Source organism: Amblyomma mixtum, chromosome 3, assembly GCF_055824585.1.
Source record: "Amblyomma mixtum isolate Tamu chromosome 3, ASM5582458v1, whole genome shotgun sequence".
Classification (NCBI taxonomy): Eukaryota; Metazoa; Arthropoda; class Arachnida; order Ixodida; family Ixodidae; genus Amblyomma; species Amblyomma mixtum.
This window is the reverse complement of record NC_143014.1, coordinates 102,986,720-103,010,059: the sequence shown is the minus strand read 5'-3', so window position 1 is coordinate 103,010,059 and position 23,340 is coordinate 102,986,720. Positions and strand designations below refer to the sequence as shown.

General features: G+C 45.0%; 1 protein-coding gene across 1 annotated transcript in view; it reads left to right on the top strand.

Moving 5' to 3' along the window:
• The window catches only part of LOC149351197 (annulin-like), an 80,951-nt gene extending 57,983 nt beyond the window's left edge, over positions 1-22,968 (top strand). The window contains 12 exon segments of the mRNA XM_089580492.1: positions 20-138; positions 755-865; positions 1,013-1,187; positions 1,951-2,089; positions 5,587-5,693; positions 6,246-6,411; positions 7,201-7,280; positions 9,776-9,921; positions 11,466-11,610; positions 13,072-13,232; positions 16,871-17,010; positions 22,641-22,968. Of these exon segments, the coding sequence (XP_089436618.1) occupies positions 20-138; positions 755-865; positions 1,013-1,187; positions 1,951-2,089; positions 5,587-5,693; positions 6,246-6,411; positions 7,201-7,280; positions 9,776-9,921; positions 11,466-11,610; positions 13,072-13,232; positions 16,871-17,010; positions 22,641-22,836 (1,685 nt within the window). The 3' untranslated portion in view covers positions 22,837-22,968.
• Positions 22,969-23,340: the final 372 nt, after the last annotated feature.

Sequence of the window (23,340 nt, the reverse complement as noted above, 5' to 3'; positions counted from 1 at the left end):
TATGCGGTGTTTTCCGCAGCCGACACCGTGTACATGGACCACACCGGCATGCGGTACGAGTGCGTTCTGATGGAGAGCGGCCTCATCTGGCGAGGAAGCCACAGCCGACTCAGACCCACGGTCTGGAGCTACGGCCAGGTTTGCTTGCATTCCCTCTGTTCAAGATTTAGGGGTCGTTACCTGCTATGGCAATCTGAATATACGTAGATTTCTACGGGAAGTACTGTTGGCATAAGGACGTAAAAATCGACTATCCGTAGTCCAAACCTGTATGCATAGTCTTAACTTCCTTGCGTGTGTGGGGCTCTGTCGAGGTAACACCACCATAAAATCTCGATGTGAGAATATTCTAACACCGTGCATGAAATTAATGACGTTAACTCGCCGCGAACATCGTTCTCCCTATCAACAGATAGCTTTAAAACATATTAGAAACCGTGATTGGCCTTCGATATTATGATGCCGTTCGTAATTAATTCCGGTTCTCTTACGTTAAGCTTCCTCTGTAGCAATCACACACACTGCTTCCAAGTTTTTGTTTCTGGAGAGAGAAAAAGAAAGAAACTCCACCCATGAAATATTACGCACAAAGTAAGAGTTGCTTCTTATTCTTATTTATTCATTGATCGTAGCGGTTTTTAAGTCTATATTAATAACGTAAGCGTCACGAAGCAACGTAAAGTGATACGTTCTTACAGTGTATTCTGTTGAATGCGCCGATGATTCGCCCCTTACGCCTGCTCCTTTTGCACAGTTCGAGAAGAATGTGCTTGAGTGCTGCGTCTACCTGCTGCGGCACGTTGGTCGGCTGCCGTCTCCAGCGTGCGCGGACCCAGTCAAGGTCTCCAGGCACGTCTCCGCGGTGGTAAGGACCAGAGGAAACTGCCAGCGCTTTCCATCTTGACCCTAGCTAGTTCTACTTTCAGTGCATTACAGTGTTTTGATACCCTCTGTCTTTGATACCACCTGGCAACGTTGCACAAATGTCACAACCCTGGTGCACACTGTCCAGGTCAACGCCCCGAACGATGAAGGAGTTATCGTGGGCAACTGGACTGAGAAATTTTCCAACGGGACTCCTCCGACGGGATGGATGGGGAGTGCCTCAATATTGCAGCAGTTTTACAAGAGCAAAAAGCCAGTAAAGTACGGCCAGTGCTGGGTCTTCGCAGGCGTAGCGACCACCGGTAAGAGCCCTTGTGCTTCTTTCTGGCGCGTCTTTAAATGTGCACTACAGTTTGGCGTGCTCTCTGCTGAACATCTTGCGTTGTACAAGTTTACAAAATTCACAGCAGCCCCTTTGCTGGTTTCTTTAGTTTTATTATAGCAGCAACTTCGTGAACTAGCGCGAAGCAACGGCAAGTGTGCATTACGCATGCGCACTCCATACGCCGCACGTTTGTCTGAAAGCCGTCGCCCATAACACTTTACATGGTGACACTATTCCGAGCATTAAACGTAAACCGTAAAAGAAGCTCCCATTAGAGCTTAGTGGCGACCTGAGAAGCGAAAGCCACCCGCGTCAGACCGATCCTTCCGTCGTTTCTACCGTGCTAAGTCCGCCCCATGAGCAATATATCTTCGCTGAGGCTATTAGCGACAACTCGGCATAACGCTAAACTACAATTCTTGCCGATGCGATTAACTACAGCGCCACAACTCATTTGCGGGATGCGTGCGCTTAAGGGCGACATGTTATACGAAACCCCTTTATCATAAAGATGGTCATTTTTTCGTGTTTGCTACGACTGCTGAAAACCAAGTAAAAAGTTGCCATATTCTTATGGAGAAAAGACGCGCTCATGGGCGTGAGATGTAATTAACACCATAATATCTGAAAAAAAAAAAAAGATTTGGAAGTATAACGAGGATTTCTAAAGCTGGATTATAGAGAGCGCAGACTCGCGAATTTCGTAAGTGCCTTGTCCGGAGACGCAAATGTTCGCGCAGTGCTGCGGGCTCTGGGCATTCCGTCCCGACCGGTGACCAACTACTATTCGGCCCATGACACTCACAGCAGCTTGACCGTTGACCAGTTCTACGACGACAACGGGGAGGCTATCGAGAAGCTGAACAAGGACTCCATTTGGTAAGCTCGTTAGTGCGTTAGCACTTATACTGGCATATCCCGCATTTAGCCGGTCTGTCTGTCTGTCTGTCTGTCTGTCTGTCTGTCTGTCTGTCTGTCTGTCTGTCTGTCTGTCTGTCTGTCTGTCTGTCTGTCTGTCTGTCTGTCTGTCTGTCTGTCTGTCTGTCTGTCTGTCTGTCTGAATGTCTGTCTGAATGTCTGTCTGTCTGTCCGTCCGTCCGTCCGTCCGTCCGTCCGTCCGTCTGTCTGTCTGTCTGTCTGTCTGTCTGTCTGTCTGTCTGTCTGTCTGTCTGTCTGTCTTTCTGTCGGTCGGTCCGTCTGTCCGTCTGTCTGTCTGTCTGTCTGGTCTGTCTGTCTGTCTTGTCTGTCTGTCTGTCTGTCTGTCTGTCTGTCTGTCTGTCGTCTGTGTCTGTCTGTCCGTCCGTCCGTCCGTCCGTCCGTCTGTCTTTCTGTCTGTCTGTCTGTCTGTCTGTCTGTCGGTCGGTCCGTCGGTCCGTCCGTCTGGTCTGTCTGTCTGTCTGTCTGTCTGTCTGTCTGTCTGTCTGTGTCTGTCTGTCTGTCTGTCTGTCTGTCTGTCTGTCTGTCTGTCTGTGTCTGTCTGTCTGTCTGTCTGTCTGTCTGTCTGTCTGTCTGTCTGTCTGTCTGTCTGTCTGTCCGTCCGTCCGTCCGTCCGTCCGTCTGTCTGTCTGTCTGTCTGTCTGTCTGTCCGTCGGTCCGTCGGTCCGTCGGTCCGTCGGTCCGTCGGTCCGTCTGTCTGTCTGTCTGTCTGTCTGTCTGTCTGTCTGTCTGTCTGTCTGTGTCTGTCTGTCTGTGTCTGTCTGTCTGTCTGTCCGTCCGTCCGTCCGTCCGTCCGTCCGTCCGTCCGTCCGTCCGTCCGTCCGTCCGTCCGTCTGTCTGTCTGTCTGTCTGTCTGTCTGTCTGTCTGTCTGTCTGTCTGTCTGTGTCTGTCTGTCCGTCGGTCCGTCGGTCCGTCCGTCCGTCCGTCTGTCTGTCTGTCTGTCTGTCTGTCTGTCTGTCTGTCTGTCTGCCTGTCTGTCTGTCTGTCTGTCTGTCTGTCTGTCTGTCTGTCTGTCTGTCTGTCTGTCTGTCTGTCTGTCTGTGTCTGTCTGTCTGTCTGTCTGTCTGTCTGTCTGTCTGTCTGTTTAAAGCCTGCTCACCCAGATGTCTGTGTATATACCGGATGTTTCAATTATTCAATACAGATTTTCCTTTGAAAAGGCGTGAGAGAGAAGACAATGAGGTTTGTGCAAGTGAAATCTACAGCGTGGCTGACGTTATGTACTTTATACAGCTCTATAAATGTACACCCCCCGTCAAAAGTATACAGCCCAAGGGGTTTGATTGTGAGGCTTACAGCATGGCTCGTTATGCATCCTCAGCAACGGTGATCTCTCGAAAGAGAAAAGGCATTGCGTCCTCAATCGTTTTAATGTTTGGACTGCTTGATGCACCAGGGAGCCACGCTAAACAGCTTCGAAGCAAACCCCTTGGGCTGTATACTTTTGACGGGGGGTGTACATACAAGCTCTGTGGTGGCTCAGTGGTTGTGGAGCTCGGCTGCTGACCCAAAGACGCGTGTTCGATCCCGGCCGCGGCGGTCCAATTTTGATGGAGGGGAAATTCTAGAGGCCCGAGTACTGTGCGATGTCAGTGCATGTTAAATAACCCCAGGTGGCTCGAATTTTCTCGAGCTCTTCACTATGGCGTCCCTCATAGCCTGGGTCACTTTGGGCCGTTAACCCCCCCCCCCCCCCCCCCCCCCCCAAAAAAAAAAAAAAGATCATGAACCAAACCGTAATTATACAATTAATAACTTATTTTAGGTATTCAATATTTTTATTTTTGGCTTTAGGGGCTATATTATATGGCGAAATGGAAGACTCGCAAGATCGAAGGTGAGCACAGTTTTGAAAATTTTTTAATCGGCAATGTGGTTCGAAAGATTGAAAGCCAAAAATATACATTTCGAAGTTCGTTGAGTTGGCTTTCACGCATTACATGTCTGTGAAATGGCGCTCCTGCGCGTAGTCTTCTCGCGGAAATCACTTTAACTGTTATTACTTCATAAAATACACAAACTGCTTCTTTACTAGCTGCATCAGAAATGCGAGTTACGACATTTTATAAATGTGTAATGCGTGAAAGCCAACTAACCGAATTTTAAATTGCTTATTTTTTAAGTTAGATATTTCGAGCCGCTTTGCTAATTAAGAAAATTTAAAAACCAAGCTCAACTTCAATCTTGCTGTTTAATTTAGACTTATAATCTTGGCCCCTAAAATAAAAAAAAATAATAATTTGGTTAGTTAAATTGCCATAAGGTAGAAACTTGGGCTTGTTGGTTGTGACCTAAAACCATCGTTGTAGCGCAACTGAAAAGGACACAGAACGAGAGGACACACACGGCGCTAACTTACAACAACTTTATTGTGAAGAAACACATCTATATATACACGCTGCATTGCCGTGATATCATCAGACACATTTGATATCATCGAGCCCGAATGAACGCAAATTCTTTTTGGTACAGATTAACAGAGGGGGTGCTAACGCAGGCACTTCTTAATTAATCTATCTTTTCCGCTTCAATTATTTCCCGCGTGCGCTTATCCTTGTTTTTACCGATTAAAGCTATCTTGTCATAGAGAGGTGGAAACCCTTGGCACTCATTGCAATGCGCTACTAGCAACCTATCTTGTTAATTTTTGTTCTTTACATTGCGCTTGTGCTCTCGGAGGCGATCATTTAAACACCGACCAGTATGTCCTACATACTTTTTCCCACACGATAGCGGGCTCTGATATACCTCAGACTCGGCTATCGTGTGGGAAACAGTATGTAGGACAGACTGGTCGGTGTTTAATTGATCGCCCCAGGTACACAATGTCCGCCATGCGGTAGAATCCACCTGCAGAAACCACACTGTCGTACCTCTCGTGCCTTTTCAAAAAAAAAAAAAATCTGTATTGAATAATTTGAAACACATGGTATAAACACAAAAACCTGGAAACCTGCCCACCACATTGTGAGCAAAGTGCCTACCGTGACAGGTAGCAATCCAATTAATCGCCAGAGATTTCTCAGGAATAGCAACCTGGGCCTCATGAGCCCCACTGATGGCAGCACCTGCCATCGCAGGGAAGTGCCGCGTCGCTTAACCGCCTGTACAGCTCCGCCAGGAGCAGTATAAATACTCCCAGTGGTCTATTAATGTTAAGTTGACAATCACCGATTCCGCATATATGGGTATAAACCCATTAGCTCAACCCGAAGAACTTCAATTCGTGAACAGTGGATCCGAACACAGGAGCCGAGGTGAAAACCGAATTCCTAGCGCACCTAATTTGCATTCGACCTCACGAGGCAAACGACCGTCATTTTATTTCCTGTAGAGCACACTTTTCTTACCTGCACTTTTCCTAGCACTCGTCCGCAGATAACTGTGAGCAAATGTTTTGCTTTGCTCTGTGACTGGCGCTAAAGTAAGGCACTCGCAGGAACTTCCACGTGTGGAACGAGGCGTGGATGACGCGGCCTGACTTGGAGCCTGGCGACTACTCTGGCTGGCAGGCCATCGACGCCACGCCGCAAGAAGCATCCGATGGTGAGCCATACGGACTGAAGGCGGTTGTTTGAAAGCTGACGCCCCCTCCCATGAAAGGCTCGTCTTTAGATGACTGATATGCACTGCTTCCATTAAAGTGTCCAGTCTGCGCTAGGAAATGGTGCTTATACTAGGGAAAAACATTATCAGATGGTTTATCATAGCTAAGCTCAGAATATCGTGCAGTAGCACTACAGTCAAGAATGAAGCGGATTTTCCCCGTCAAACGACCCTCTTCCAGCCAATGGCGTCGGCCGATTCTCATCAGCCTGCTAGATGACAATACAGTGAGTGGCAGATGAAAGGCAATAGTCCCCGACCATGCATTGTTACGCTAGCGCATTTTTCGAAATGGGTAGTGAAAAAAGTTTTTCACAGTAGTGAAAAAATGGGGTCCAATATGTAACGAGATGGCACCTCGTGCTTGACCCTCCTATCCTGCGGCAGGTGTCCTTTCAAAATGGCTGGTTACTGCGCTTTCGAGACACAGAGCAAGAAAGTTACTATCACTACGTCCATGCGTTGCTGTTTCTTGGCTCACTGTTCACGCAGGCATCTACCGCTGTGGGCCGGCCAGCGTGAAAGCCATCAAACGAGCAGAGATTCTGAAGCCCTATGACGGCACGTTCATCTTCGCTGAGGTGAACGCGGACCAAATCTACTGGCGTTATCAGGGGCCCATGCAGCCGCTCAAGCTCATTCGCAAGGCCACGGACAAGTAAGAACCCGGGTTATAACGCAAACCTTCACTCAGTGCTCATATTCAATTCAGCGCTACTTGACCGTGGATTGAAGAGGGAGTTCTGTTGTCTTCGTGCTTGATTTTAACGGTATCATTTTTTAGGATGCTTCATTGACACCCAAAATGCCATGTTACGTGCTCTTAGACTATCAAGGCTCTGTAATCAATACAGTAAAACTGAAAACCAGCTATTATCTGTTGAATAATGGGTCACTGACTCCCTGTGTAGTTAGCAAAGCTACTACTTTCCTCTGTAACGAAAGTTAATCTGCTCAATACGTCACCGTAGGCAGCTGACTCTCTGTTCTGAAGTAAGTGGATGTGTAGCATAATGCGCTATTGGATGTCGAAGTTCGCTCGTGGCCTGGAGGTCTTGAGCAACTTCAAAAGCTACCTTAATTATAGGAATTCGTTACACCTGGCACCGCAAAATATTTCCGTCTAAGCTGACGTCACTTTCATGCAGCTTTATGATGGGTTTTGCCTGATCCGAGCATTGCTCATTATCTGGCTAAGCACGTCACAAACAAGTCCAAGTAATGTACCGTATGCAAAAAAAAATTATGGGACGCATATACCGCCAGCTTCAAATTCACTCGTTCTCCCACGCTACACACGTGCAATGACATATTCGACAATTGTACTGTGTTGCAACTTTTGTACATGGCACAGAAAAACACCTATTCACTGAGTTGTTATTCGGTTAGCAGCTCTGAAGCTGCCAGCTTAATCATTTCGATACCTACAAGTGTCCTTTTTTTGCAGGATTGGACAGTGCATCAGTACCAAAGCTATTGGTAAATTTGAACGCGAAGACATCACAGACTCCTACAAACATCCAGAACGTAAGCTCACTGACCTTTCTCTCTCTCTCCGTCAGATAAAGCAGCGAGCAATTTTTCTTTTCACACATGCATGCAACAAGGAAGGAAAAGCCTCGGAAGCGACTTCGGACGTCTAGAGGAGACTTTGAGCGGGCAGCAGCCCCAGTCCCTTTGTCGTGATTTTGCACCACGCTTTGAGCGGTGGCGATGTAGAATGGGCCACAGTGTCGGACTCCACGAGGAGCTTGCGCGATTCGGCGAAACACCCAGAGGATAGAGCGCGTTTTGGCGGTATGTCCAGCTTCACAACACACACTTATTGAAGTGTATAAAAAATATCGCCTCTAAGCGATTTAGCATACTTTGTCATACTCGCCAACTGTTCACGAGCAGCAGCCTCGAAGGGTGTGAAACGAGACAAATATTTCGGAAAGTTTTGCTTACATGTGTGGCTACGAGTCACGCTCCCTCCTCGTAGCCCCCAGCGGGGGGTGACACCCAGCACTTATCGCGGTGTTTTAAAAATATATCGCCTTTGAAACTACATTTCATATTTTCACAATCTAATCTAGGAACTAGTTCGCTATTGCTCACGAAGAGATAACATCAAGACGCACTGCGAAATCAGAAACTGCTTTGAACACTTATGTTTACGCGCATTCTTACGGGCGCTAATCCTAATTTCCACCCACTGGCGGCCCAGCCGACGACAGCAGTGCCATTGCATCTTGATTATGTCACCAATTTGTGTTCGTCTATAGAAGAGGCATATGTAAAGGCGCTAGAAAATGTCTGCAGCGGCTGCACAGTGGCCATACTTCTCCGGGGAAAAGGATAAATTCCCATCCAAGAAGGGTGTCGGGCAGGAGGTGTTCAGAGAGCTTGAATGTGAAGAATTGGGGATAAAAGTTAATGGAGTGTCTCATCAATCTTCGGTTTTCTAATGACGTTGCCTTTCTAAGTAACTTAGGGGACGAACTTTAGAGTGTGGACCTAGACAGAAAAAGCGTGACAGAGAATCTAAAAAATTATGAAGAAAATAAGGTAATTTTAAACAGCTTTGGAAGGGAACAACAGTTTACCATAAGCAGCGAAGCATTGGAATTCGTACCGCCGCGGTCGCGCGGTGGTTTGGTGCTCGGCTGATGAGCGAAAAGATGCGGGTTCCATCCCGGCCGCAGCGGTCGAATTTCGATGGAGGCGAAGTGCTAAAGGCGTGTGTACTGTGTCAAGTCAGTGCGCGCTTAAGAACGGCAGGGTGGTAGAAATTATCCGGAGCTGTCCACTACGGCGTCCCGCATAGCCTCTGTCACTTTGGGACATTACACTCTTTGAAACCTAACCAAATCAAACATTAAGGGATTATATCTACGTGGGGAAAATAATGGCAGCAGATCCGGGCCACGAGAGTGAAAAAACTGGGATACTAAGAATGGGACGGAATGCAATTACTCTCAGATCATGAATGAGAGCTTGCCAGTATCCCTCAAGAGGAAAGTAATAACAGTTGTATCTTGCCAGTGTTTATCTATTGGGCGTAAACTTGGAGGTTAACTTGAGCTTGAGGACAGCGCAACGAGCTATAGAAACGAAAGTTATAGGTGTAATGTTAAAATACAGGAAGAAAGAAGAGTGAATCAGGGAACAAACGCGAGTTAATGACATTCTAGTCGAAACTAAGAAGAAATAGGCATGGGTAGGGAATGTAATGAGAAGGCAAGACACCGATTGTCGTTAAAGGTAGCGGAGTGGATTCCAAGAGAGGGAAAGCGAAGCAAAGGGTGTCAATTTCAGGGGGGTAGATGAGATTCGGAAGTTTGCGCGGATAAGGAGGTGCAGCTGAAGCAGGACAATATTAATTAGAGGAATATGGGAGAAGCCTCTGTCCTGCAGTGGACGATAGTTAGGCTGCTGTTAATGATTATTATTAATTTTCATACTTTTTTACCGTCCACAACGCGCTTAGAAATGGGATCATATTTTAGCTGTCTTGGCATATATTTTTATGCCTACTGTTCTGTCGAGACATTCAAAACTTTCTGAAAAGGCCAACAATATCCTTAACGTGATGGTTTGGGTTCACAAATATAGTATTGACGCGTTTTCAGTTTGATGCAGTGATGCTCGAAAACAGAAACGGTTTCGATAAGCGGCTGTGATATTTCTGCTGATCACGATGTCCCGGGTTTAAAACAGGCCTCGGCTGCCGCATTTTCATACAGCGAATACTCATCTTGCGTTGGTAGTTTGCCGCACGCTGAAAAACAGTTGAGTCCCAAGCATTTCACTACTACATCTGGCACAAATTCATTGGTTTTGTTTATTAACTTTCAGCGAGCTAATTAAGGATGGAGCTTGCGTTCACATAGCCACGGAAAAGGGGTTCCTCCTGGCTTCTCCGCTCTCCCATAGAGAGCCTGGGGCCGAAAGCTACTCTGCGCACAGTGAATGCACTGCGTCAGAGCATTCCAACACTATCACGCAATTCTCATGGTGTTCGCCTCATTCGCACGCAGACACGCAAGAGGAACGCAACGCCATGCTCAAGGCCCTTCGCAAGTGCAACCACGCCTACTCCCGCTACTACCTGAATGATGAGCTGGAAGATGTCAGTTTCGACTTCGAGCTTCTGGACGACATTATCATCGGATCGCCGTTCTCGGTACGCCATTGACTGTGCTTGTGGGGCCCCTTTGAGGTCCTCTCTTGCAACCTTTATTTGAGTCACCAAACGCTTGCTGTTGCTTGCTTCCTTTTTTTTTTTTTTTGGGGGGGGGGGGGGGTTAAGCTTAAGTGATATCTGTGTTGTATCCGTGATTTTTCGCGCGGCATAAAACTCCAAACGTTCGGAGCGCTACCTCAAATTAAGCAATGACTAGGAGTGTTATCGTTTGCACCGTTCAGTCCCGCGTCGCATCTTCATATCTCTGAACGGACACACTTGCCTGCATAATTCTACACTGCAGAAAAAAAAAAAGCAATGTCAGCACACTACCGAAAACTCAATTTGCCACTTCCCGGAAGCGAGCTTTTCCTGTTATGCGGAGAAGGCCCCCGTGTACTCTGGTGACCGTTGGCCGTCATATGCGCTTTGACCAGACTTACGCTTCTTGACGCAAGCTGAGGCGTAGCAGTAATTCGCGTTGAGTGTATCCAGGCTTTAATCTGGGAGCAAGAGATTATGAAACTGTGTTGCAATAAAGATATTTTTCTTTTTGTTGCCCTCGGCGCAAGTGTGCTAGTGTTGTGGCTGTGAGGGTTACCCAAGCAGCTGGAGCTAGGTTGGTTCGCGGAAAACAAAACGTTGACGTGGTTGAGGGCGAGTAAAATGCTATTCGTATACATGGCGTTATTATGTGCCTATATCTATCCTCTTATGCTCCTTTACGACTACCGAGACTGTCCTTATTTCTTCACTTTTCTGATCACCTTTTCCACGGATGTCGAATCAGACGCTGTCGTTGGTCAGCCTTAACTATTTTAGCTTTTCCTTTCAATAGGCTGAATACTAAACGCGTTCAGCCCCAGCCCGTTGTGATACATGGCAGCCGACAATTACTTTTCCTACCTACGTTACGCTGGCTCTGGGGAAAGCGTCGCGATGGGTTTCGCAATGGCCATTTTCTTCGGTATGGTACGCCTACGGTTACACTGTATGGCGAGGCTAAAGAAAGAAAGGAGTTACGTGGGTGTACTTCAAGCGGCAATGCATGGAGTACGTTTTTTTTTTTTTTTGGTATGTGTGTGTGTGTTCTATATGCATTGAGTAGGCATGACACGTGACACCGCCCGTTTGAACCAAGGCAGACTCGTAGGATTACTTTCCGCTGGGCTCGTTCTCCAAGGACGAAACCAGCGTTTGTCGTCGAGCGTGTAGCTCACGGCGCCTGCATGCTGATTGCCCGAAGACAGGCGCATAGCACATTCCGCATGGGCTCGTGATCGAAGCACGGATTGCGATTGGTTAGCGCCGAGTGGGATGGTAGCATTGCCGTGCGCACATGCTACGAGCATTTTCCAGGTAGAGGTATCTCTCGAGGAACAGGCTCCAACAAGCAAAGCAATAATCTAGTTTTAATCAGTTATACGCCCATCTAAAGTTTTCTTAAGAGGTCTCAATGCTTTTGTATCTGTATTTTCCAAACGGATCGGCCTAAAATGTCGGCGAAGCGTGCCACCCACGAGCGTATATGCCGCCCGGTGCAGGTGAAGCTGAGCGCCCGGAACAAGAACCCGACCAAAGAGTACACGGCGCACGTGGTCATGCGCGTCGAGAGCACCCACTACACGGGCAACAAGAAGAAGCTGGTCAAGAGTGGTCAGTTCGACGTGGCCATCAAGCCAAACTCAAGTGAGTGAAATGAAGCAAAATTTACTGTCTATTTTCAAAAGACAGTAATCTGAATTTTTTTTTGTCATTATTATGTGCGAAAGGGCATCTCTAAGTTACGTAACTGCCGGCGTGGCCTGACATGTCCGTTTCATAGGAAAAAAGCGAGCTGTACCATGCACGGATATACTTGGTGTGAAAAAAGAAAGGTCAGTGCGCAACGTAATCGGGACACCCCAAAAACCGCGAAAAAAAGAGTGAAGACATAGACCCTTCTGCTTTCTCACCGACCAGTGTAAGCAGCGTGTGTTGAACCTGCCACGTTTTTCCACTTGGGCTGTCATTCTACCCAGGCTCGGCGATATTATTAAGATGACATGCGACCTGGAGAATAGCTGATAATAACATCGTGAAAAGCAAGTTACTACACTCCAGGCGCTTCAGCCACAGCTCAGTGAAATAGGAAGTTTTTGATCACGCGTTGCCATCTAGACTGAAGAAACTTGTCTGTATATGTGGAAATAAACTGTGTGAAGTGATAAAAACGCTCTGTTTCGCAATAAGTTACGCGATTCCTCAAACATCGGTGGCGCAATATGCAGAATGTCTGGGACAGGACCAGACAAAGACTTCGGCAGTTTTTTTTTGTATTCAAGAGACGATTTTTTAAAGATGTGTACTCTGATCCCGCTCTCGCCTCTTCGTTTCGCTTACGTATCGCGAAACGAAGAGGCGAGAGGTGAAGCAGAGTTTCGGCTCAGAGAGTTTCGCCCACGTGCGGCAGTTCATAAATTTATCCGTTTTCGTTAATATTTTTTCCAATTACGACCACACCTTACCTGTGCCATCTTTCCTGTTCAACACACAAGATCGTTGGCCTCGCTTTTTATGCCCTGGTCGCTGGCAGTGGTTATGTTCTCGGTATTTAGTTTTATCCGGACTAAATAAATAAATTAAATTTGAAATTTATTTTTCTTTGCCATTAATGTTGTCTAGTGAGGTACAATGCACACTACCGGCTATTATTTTCTTGAGTATTTTCCGACAAAGACTTTATGCAGGTTGTCCAGCAAAGCACAGATGTACAGGTATGAGTTATGCACTCATTTTCTGGCGATAACTGATACAGCACTGCTAACGTTTTATGCTCTTCTAATGATGGAGGGCAATAAACAGGCGTAAAGACTCGTTGATGTACTTCGGCTCAGGCTGTGAAGCGCTCCACGCTACGCATAACGTTATTTAGAAATGTCCGTTCGAGATACTCAAAGGGGTGCTTTGGGTGCCCTTTGCAGCAACGATATACGAATTGTGAACAACGTTGAAATTCGGGCTTGTTAGTTCATACTTCGGAGCAATAGCGCAAACAGAACAAGAGACCAAGAACGAGTAGACACGTCTACTCGTTCTTGGTCCCTTGTCCTGTTCGCGCTATTGCTCCGACGAATTGTGAACCTTCACCACGTCACGCATTTTTTTCAGGGGAGGAAATCTCTCTCGAGGTGACCTACCCGGAGTACGAGAAGCTGCTGCTGGACCAAGCCATGTTCAACATCGCCACGTTGGCCACCATCAAGGAGACCAAATTTGACTACTTTGCCCAGGACGACTTCAGGGTGCGCATGCCGGACGTCAAGATTGAGGTCAGTCAAACTCCTTGTCACGTTCAGCAGCCAGACGTCATGTCTCTGAGCACGTCGCATATAGCATACGGAGTCAGGAGAGAGGCGTTTAACGCGAGAGTGTTAAAGCTCTTCGTCGGCGCAAAACCCGCCGTCGGCGCCGTTGTGACTGGAAAACCCTGCTTGGTCGAGAGGGCAGTGACGTAGAAAAGTAGTTTTGCTTAAAAGAAAAAAAAAAAGGTGGTTAAGCGGAATCGGACCGCGGTCTTTTGAATCGGGAGGCGGGCACGCTACCTTTACACCACTAAAGAACGTTCTACCAGTGGGATAAATGGAGGCCTTGTACACACACCTCACGACACACAGTAAGTGAATTACATAACAGGAACATTTAGTTAGGTAGTGTCACTAATTAGCATCACCAATTAATATGCAAGATGTGCAATAAAGCAGTATGTGATGGCAACAAGCGCGTTGATGTCTGCAAAAGGCTGCGCCAGGGAACCCGCAAACGACCGCAGTAACCATTTAATGCTATCTCATCATACTCTCAAGATGAACTTAAGTGTCCCCGAGTTTTTTTTTTTTACATGTAAAACCGTTTTTTTTTTGGGGATAAATAAAAACCGCATAGAGTGGATGACGTAGCATCATGACATCAGTGGGCTATGTCACCCACTCTGGCGTTTAGATGAATGAATAGATTGATGATTGAGCACATACTTTGAAACAGGGTGATGGCGGACGCAATAAATTTTGTCTTATGCTCTAGTTCTATGGCTCAGACAATCATCATCATCATCAGCCTGACTACGTGCACTGCAGCGCAAAGGCCTCTCCCATGTCTCTTGAATTATTCCTGTTATTCTCATTCATTGCGAATTTTCCTAACATTTACGGTACTAATCCTCCAACTATCTTTTAGTGCGAGAATAAGTAAAAAATGACCCATACTTTTCGTTCCCCGAATTATTTGCACAAAGGTAGGTCAATAACACGTGCATCATTATTCTACATAGCCCCCTTCCTTCTCAATGCCCTACAGTCCATCAGGCGTCAAGCCTGGGTATTCCTTCCACTAAGAAGGTTTTCAGTTGGTCTTCAAGCCACTCGTGCACCTTTTCCCACACGTCTAGGTTTGTGGAAAATCCATGACCTCACAAAGCCCAAAGAATGTCGGGCGGACCGAGATCTGGACTATAGGGAGGGTATTCCGGCGACTCAAAACTCAACTGGTTTATGGCTTCGTAAATCACATATCCGCCAGAACCATCTCTCGAGCTTGCTGAATATTGTCGTTCGTGATCGAGTTTGATGGGTACCCTACTCCCTCTTCACGTAACATATTCCTCCGGCCACTTTTAAACTTCTCTATCTATGAAAAAGCATTTGCATGGTAAAGAACTTGCCCCGTATGTGATAAGTCTGTGATGAATTTAAGCCTCTTTTACACCCTCCGACCCGAGATATCGGATCATTGTCCATTGTTCCTCTTTGGCGCGAACTGCTAGTGGAGCGGACATGTTTATGCGGCATTAGCTGGAAGGTAAATGCTGGATAAACTACGCACGCGTGACCACAGGTGCACAACTCGACTTATGCGAGGGAGTATGACGGCCGTCTGCGCACGTATTAGTCGCAGACGGCGCGTTGCAGGAACAGCGCAAGAAACTGTTGTTGCATGACAACACATGCCCGCACACGGCTCGCTACGCCATTTAAACCATCAAGGAGTTCGGTTTTGAGGTACTGGAACACTTTCCCTGCAGTCCAGAAGATCTCTTTCCCTCCGACTTTCAGCTGTTCGGTCCGCTCAAGGAATCTTTGCGGGATCATTGAATTTCCACGAACGCAGGCGTTCGTGGAAATTCGCCTTTCCCTATGTCCCCATTTTCATTGTTCAAGATATTCAAGATATCCTTTCACACCATCCTTTTCTGGAGCGCAGTTGCCTTATAGACAGACTATTTTTTTTTTATTTCGCGTGCTGGTGTTAAGGATCTTTGTTCTGGAAAAAGGTCCGTTGTTCTATGCCTCGACTCTTTATAGGGTCTTTATTTCTTACCTTTTTCAAACCTACTTCTGCATGTACGTGTGTTCTCGCGAAAGCTAAAATCTCTTCAGTACTTATTCTATAAAAAAAAAATGTGGCTAAATTCCCGCGAACACTTACATCTTCGCCTTGTAGGGTTTTCACTTCAAGATGATGCATGAAAGACAAACAAAAGACAACAAAAAGTAGCGTTCCGAAGCTGGGAGTGCAGCTTGACACTGTTGCCTATTGTTATCGAATTTTCGGCAAAAGTTCGCATGATACATATGTTCAGACGCAAACTACTAGCAAGCTTTAAATGGTGAAGAGGGAGCAGGACTGCATTTTAGAACAAAACACCATTGTTTCATAGGCCAAGAGAAGGAAGGAAAATTCAAGCTACTATTCTGAAATGTCTGTAACAACACATATATCCTGCAGTAAAATATGAACAGCCGTTGACTTAGTTAACATAACTATCAGTAATCGTGAAAACGGTGTTTCGCTGTCCTGATACGTAGGGCGTATTTATAAAAGCGCCCCCTATAAAAAGCCTTCGGTTTCCCTTTTTGGTACTGGTCAGAAGTGACCTCGGGATGTTACGAGGCATCTAACATTTCCGTCATGCTTTAGTTACTGAAGAGCTCCCCAATACTGTTGACTTCGCTTGCCCAGTTCATGGCAGAATCAAGTTTAAAATTTTTTTTGGTGCGATAATACTTATAGAGGCCATTCCCCGCATTTCGCCGTTGTGTGTTTGTTTGTTGGTATGCAGCCTGATTGGCAGGTTGACCACCTGCCCACCGGGTTTGGGCAACCTGCCAGACCGTTCGATCGTATATCGAGTGGCACTCGCGGTAATACAGGACGTAATTCTGCCGCTATGGTAGAGGGTGGCGCTGGTGAATACTCTCAAGGTTCGACTACACTACACGTAAATACCCCTGAAATCCGAAGATTGTACAGCCGTCGCCGTAGCTGAGTTGGTGGAGCACCGGACACGAAATTCGGGGGTCGTGGGTTCGGATCCCAACGGTGGCATGTAGTTTTTTCTTCTGCTTTCTTATCAGTTATCTTTTCGCACTGAACACCAAAAAAAGTAAACTTTCCCTGTGCTTGCTCTGGTTTTGATGACTGTTGGCTTCCTTCCTTTGTGTGTGTGTGTATATAGTATACGTATATATATGATTCAACGCTCGAGGTTGCTCGGGAAGAGCAACCTGGGTCTGACAAGCCCCATCGATGGCAGCACCTGCCACCGCAGCTCAGTGGCGCTTCGCTTAACCGCTGAACCACTGGGCCAGGAGCGGTACGAGGACTCCCAGGGATCTGTGAATGTAAAGTAGAGAATGACAAATTCCGCATATGTGGGCATCCCATTATCTTTATCCGAACAGCTTCCGTCCGTGAACAATGGATTCGAACTGAGGAACCGAGGTGGAAACCGTAGTGCCAGCGCACCTAATTCTCATTTGGCCTAACTACGCAAATCGACCGTCAATTTGTAATGTGTTTCCTGTAGTTTCGGTGCTGTAATTTTTTTATTTTTTTCTGACATAACATTTTGCCGTACTCCTTGAAATAAGAGAGAGCGATCGTTGAAAACTGTGAACCTTTGCTGTTGCAGCCCGAGGGCGACGCGCTGGTGAAGAAGCCACTGAAAGTCAAGGCCACATTCAGGAACCCGCTGCCAAAGCCACTGACCAAGGGGATGTTCGTCATCGAGGGACCTGGGCTCCCGGAACCGCTGAGGTTGCCAGTTAAGCAGTAAGTGTTCGCAAAAGGTGTTGAGTAGTGCGTACTGTGTGAGTATTCTCTTATGTTCTTCGCGAGTGTACTAAAGCAATAAGTACGTAAGTATTTACAAGGCGCTTTTTGAGCCACAGCTCTCAACAAAAGTCTTACGTGGGTATTAAACACTATACCACAACGAAGCTTATTCTTTTTCTTAGGCAACCAACAAGCCTGGACCTAGCAGCAGTAGGCTGTCGGTTAAACGGTGCTTGCAACCTTTCTGAAGTAACAGGAAATACGGTGCGCATATACGTGATTGTTTAGAACACATGAGGAAGCAAGCTAGAACACTGGCTGAGGACCCCAGACTTTGCGGTAACTGAAAATCTGGTTGAATATCTGTCTCTTGCGAATTGTTACTATTTATTTATTTATCGCAAATACCCTTAGGGTCTTTGCGGGTATTGCATAGGGGGCATTCATCGAACAAAAACTCGACAGGCTCATAAGTTTAATAACAAATAATTAAGCCCAAAGACTCTTCGGCTTATATTGTATGTTTTTGCTGGTCATAAAACGAGCTGGGCGGACATAACCAGCAATAACTAGTAAAGACTGTCGCCACCCCTTCTCCCCCCATGCAATATCATTAACTGTCCAGGACCAGTGATTCCGATGGCTTCACTGGTGAAAGACCTGAAAGAAACGAAAATGCAGCTCGATGAATTAAAAGAATACAGTGGGAGGAATAGTATTGGATTGAAAAGTATCCCAGAAAGCGAAAAACAGCACTTAGCTGATACACTTCAGAGGATTTCCACTTGTTTGCAAGCGGATCTTCCAAGCCAGGACATCGACGCCGTACGCCGAATTCCATCCAAAGGACTTCCCAACATAATCGTAAAGTTCACTTAGAGATCTATCCGCGGCAAACTTTTGAGAGCAGCAAAAACTTAACACCTGAGTGCTTGGTATCAAGTTAAGTGATCCAGTTTACTCGAATGAGCACTTTGCCTTTAAAATACGGCACTTCTAGCAGATACTATGCTGACCAGTCGGGAAAATAGTTGGAAGTATGCATTGGTGTCTCAAGAAAAAATATTAACCAGGAAGACTGGTAACTCGAAGGTACTTACGTTATGTGACTTGCGAAGATGGTCTCACGAAAGCCATCTAAAAAAACCGAACTTTATATTCCTCTTCCTTTATCATGTCGTACACCGTAACAGAAGTTAAAGAACTTCGCAGTGATACCAATTTGTCTATATTCCATTGTTGCATAGACAACTCGAGAAAAACCTTCAACCACCTTGTTACTTTCTTGGCCTTACGAAATTATCGCTGTTACAGAAACCTAGTTACAGAACGACGGAATAGCTACACTTGGCGATTGCACAATAATTTCACATCCAAGAACGACGCGGGCTCGAGGCAGTGTTGTTGTGCTTGTTTAAAACGCGCTCTTGCTTTTTCATGCATTCCAACATATATTTGTGCAGTTCCTCTGGTGTCGAATCTTTGTTCGTTAAGCTTGAACTTCTATTAATCATAAATGCCATTTATCAATCTCCATATGGTAGTCTTCCAGTTTTCTTTTCGTTTCTAGAATCTGTTTTTACGCTGATAACAATAAATATAAAAACCACTGTCGTCATTGGGGACCTCAATATCTACATTAAGAAGGAATCCAATAAACACTATTCATTTATGCTGAAATCTTTCGACTTCCGCAACGTAATTAGAAGTGCTACGCTTGTAACACGTACAACATCCTCTATTACTGACCATGCTTTAACAAACCTCAGCATACTAGTTCATGCTGGTGTCTATCAGGAACCTATTTCTGACCACAACCCAATTCTTTACTTGCGATACAATTCTTTACTTGCTAACTAAAACCAGAAAACTATAAGCCCATGACGAAAACTCACTACTCCATGATACGAAACACTCTTTTAGCACAACATCCTGTTATTATTATATGACCATGACGTTGATGTCGAATCGTAAATATTTTTAGAGACCGTGGTCAACTGTATGCAAACAATACGTGTGCATTCATATGATACCCCACTCTGTCCACGGATGACCCAGCAGATCCTGGACCTCCTGAAATCTAAAGAATATTGGCATCATAATGGAGGCATCACAAAACTAACCGTTATTATTTGGCACAGTACAAAAGTCTGCACAATAAATTTGTCTCCCTAATATCCGACTGTTTTCCGGCGATACAAAACGAATATGGGCTTTAGTTAAAGAAGTGATCTGATCCGCATATAAACCGTGTTCTTCCCGCCAATATCGACCGAAGCATGGTAGAAAACTAACTCTTTATTCGCAAGTATTAGGACACCTTTAGCTCTGGGATTCTCGGGTTCAGAGACCCACGTATTTTCCAGTCCTATTATGAATACGGTCGTTATGCACGTTATTAAGCTATCTGAAATAACTTATACTCATATTGTCAGCCAATAAAGCCTCTGGACTTGGCCAAATTCCGGCACGTGTAATCTAAAATAATATTGACGTTATTGGGCCAGTATTATGCAATTTATTTCATTATTTTCTACAAGTTACGGTTAACATTTCTCTTCTTAAAGTAGCTAAAGCAATCTCATATACAAGGACGGTGACCCTTGGGATCCATCTAGTTATCGACCCATCTCTGTTCCCAGTGTCATTAATACAATCTTTGAAAAAGTTCTGGCAAGTCATGTTTTTAAGTTCCTTAACAAGTTCAATGTACTATGCCCGCAGCAGCATGGCTTTCGCCCGAATTACTTATCTTCTGCAAGTCTTTTCTTGACTGAGGTGATCAACAAAGCATTAAATGATGACAAACTTGCAGCAATCATATCTTTAGATGCAAAAAAAAGCTTTTGACACCATAAATCACACTACCTTTCACAAGAAACTAAAACATGGCGGTTCTCGTGGGAAGGTCGTTGATTTATTTTCTATCGACATCAATAACCATCAACAGGCGCTTATCATAAATAACAACAAATCATCACTACAGAATATTCATACAGTCGTACTTCAAGGATCCGTGTTGGGGCCTTCGTTGTTCTCTCTGTATGCAAATGACTTGCTTCACATGCTGAGTTCGTCCCGAATTGTGATGTAGGCCGACGACACAGCGATCATAGCTACGGCCGACACTCCGATGAGTTAGAAGTGAAGGCAAACGCAGATTTAGAAAAAAATGCAAAAATTGTTTTTTTTGTCAATAAACTCACCCTTAATTTTAATAAAACGAAATTCATCATATGTCACTCGAGAAGTAAACATATTAATAGATATATCATCAGAATTCTCATCAACAGCTGTCTGCTTGAGCAAATCAATCCAATTAAATGTCTTGGCGTCATAGTGGACAAAGATTTTCGTTGGAATAATCATACTGATACAGCCTATGAGAAGATAGCATCTGGCTACATTGCGCTATTACAAGCACGCGAATGCTTCGACAAAGATATATCGTGAATCCTTTATTTCGCGTTTTTTTCATGCTCATCTAACCTATCGCATTGACTCTTCGGGCTCAACCTTCAGTGCATACCTCGAACCCCTTCGGCGATTACAAAAACGCGCAGTTAGAATTATAACCCACAATAAGTTCAACGATTCGAGTTAGCCGTTGTTTGAGGAATTAAAAATATTGCCTTTTGATCTTTGTGACAATCGAAAACAGCTATTTGCATTAAAATATAGCCAAGCACAACCACCCATTCAGTGTATATCTTTTTCGGCCATCATCCCCTGTCACTAGAAACCTCTCTTACGGCAATTTTAATCTGGCGCCTGTTAGTAATGCTTACGGTGAAAAACTTCTGTAATTCGCTGGTGTTAAAGTCTGGAATAGTTTTCCACATAAACTAAACCTCTCCACTAGCTCTGTTAATACTCTGAAAAAAAAATATTTCATTAGTATGTTATGATTGTTTCGCATTATTACATTGATATGTAATTGTATGACTTGTGTTTCGTATTATTGCATTGCTCTTTAAGCGTGTTACTTGTGGTCTTGTGCTTATTTCTTGCTCTGATCTAATTGCGTTTAGTTGTTGACACATTTGCGGATTTTTTTTAAACTTTTGTGGCCCGTGCATTGTAACGATTATGTTATCTTTGTATTCAGTGTTTTCTCTTAAACTGAATTCAGATAAGAAGTGTTGTCCGGTACTTGAAATTCTTGCCTTTACATTTTTTATATTCTGCTATTAGTCATGCGTCAATCTGCAATACATAATCGCACATTGCTTCATATTTCCTGACGTTTTCTGCATGTTATTTCATGTTCTGGACCTTAAACTAGCCGATGGCTGTAAGGGCAAGCAGTTTTTGAAATTCTGTACAAAAGGAAAAAACAATAAGAAAACTAAAAAAAACTGGAATCACTAAATTTAGAGGCCAACAGCCTTGAATTTAACAAGAAATTCAGACCGTTTTTGCAGAAGTTCCGACATTTGCCAATTCAACATATGTTATTGACCTTTCACCTGATCACAGTTTTTACCACCTTCCTACCTACAGGCATATATCGTACGCTTTGCTGTCCCCATCACACCGCTTCTACCCTTGCACCATGCAGGAGAAAAAGAAAATTAATTTCGTTCTAATCACGTAGAAGGGTAGAAGCAGGCCTCATGTTACTCGTTCCAAATAAACCCTTTTGGTGAAACGAATTTGCAGGCAGTAAAGCATTTCGCAAATATGAATGATTCCAAATGGAACCACTGGTACCCTACATGCCTCATTGCAGAATAAGAGTGTGGTCGTTTTCAGTGCAAGCACTTTTAATGTGGAACGGAAGAAGTGTCTACAGCGGCCCACTATCACACTTGTTGGGATGGCAATTCACCAGATGAAGAAAAGCTAACATTGATCGCATGAACCCAAAGACAAAGTATAATACGAAAGCATTGAAATCGCTATGAAATACTGCCCAACAATTCATCTGTGCATCCAAAAAAAGTAATGGCAAGAAGTCCCATTTTGTGGACGCAGCACGTTACTGCTGAACAAGACAGGAATCAAGAATACGGTCCCCCATCGCAAGGAGAACTTTTGCCGTACGAATGCTTCAAAAGTTTCTGCACCAACTCAGCCTTTGAGAATTTCGCACTACAAATTTTTAGACAGTGCAGAAGGCTGGATGCTGTGAGTTAGCAGCTGTAAATCTGGATACCGGGAGCGTGGCCGCCCTGCCTCTTACATGCCACCTCTCAAAAGAACCAGTGCTTGTCTTCAATTGACTCAAGAATGCGCTCACTGACCCGCATGCAATGAGCAAAAAAAGTAAGCTGTGTGTCATGTCATAGTGGCGTAGATGGCACGTGTGCCATGTCATTCTGGTGAGAACAGTGACACACACCTCATCGTCAGCAAAGACAAGCGTGGTTTCAAAGCAGTTGATAATAAACAAAATGTTCAAAGAAATCGCCGGACTAAGCATTTTGCACCTATTAAGCCGCGCAGATTCTATTTGGAATCATGCAAAAAACTAATAGAGAACAGCGGCCACAGCGGTCTGGATATCATTTTTTATATATGAAACAGTTTTAATTTGGGCTGGAAGGGGTTAAGCTACTGGGTTGATAGAAGAAATGGAAATGATTTGTCTATGTCCCTCCTCACACGAAGTGGTTTTCTTCCAGGAAAATTCACGCCGGTGAAGAAGTGACTGTCAACTTCTACCTGACTCCCAAAGCCGCTGGACCAAAAGCCATCATTGCGAAATTCAGCTCTAAGGAGCTGAGCGACGTGGATGGCTTCAAGGCTATCGATGTCAGAGAGTCGTCCTTCTTAGAATCTACCAACATGGTCACCATGCCCATAGCCGCCACCGCCTGATGAGTACAAAAGTGCCCGGCGGAGAGTTTATGAAATGATTGTTTCGCCACCAAAAAATTTCCCTGTTTCAAGTTAGCTCGTCACTTGAAAAGTCATGCTGGATACTGAGCATTAAACATTTTCCGAATACGGTCTTCTCTTCTCGTTGAAACTCATCGAGCGCACTGAAAAGGTAAATAGAAGAGTGCTCAATAATCTCGAATGCGCTTTTTGTTTACGCTATTTTACGCGTCATTATCCTGTCCACGTGCAATTTCCTAACGTGGCATGGCCTGTCATGATTAATGTAGGGGCAATACCTGATTAAACGTACACGTTATACCACTGTGTAAGGTCAGTCTTTCAGTGCCACAATAAATACAAAAATTACTCTGGCGACGGACACTCTGGCATCCAAGGGTGGAAGTGCTGTGCTCAACTTTAATATCCCTCTATAGTACCACAATTTAATAGGAAAAAAAACCAGTCGTCCATAACCGTTGCCTGCAGTTGCGCTACACGATT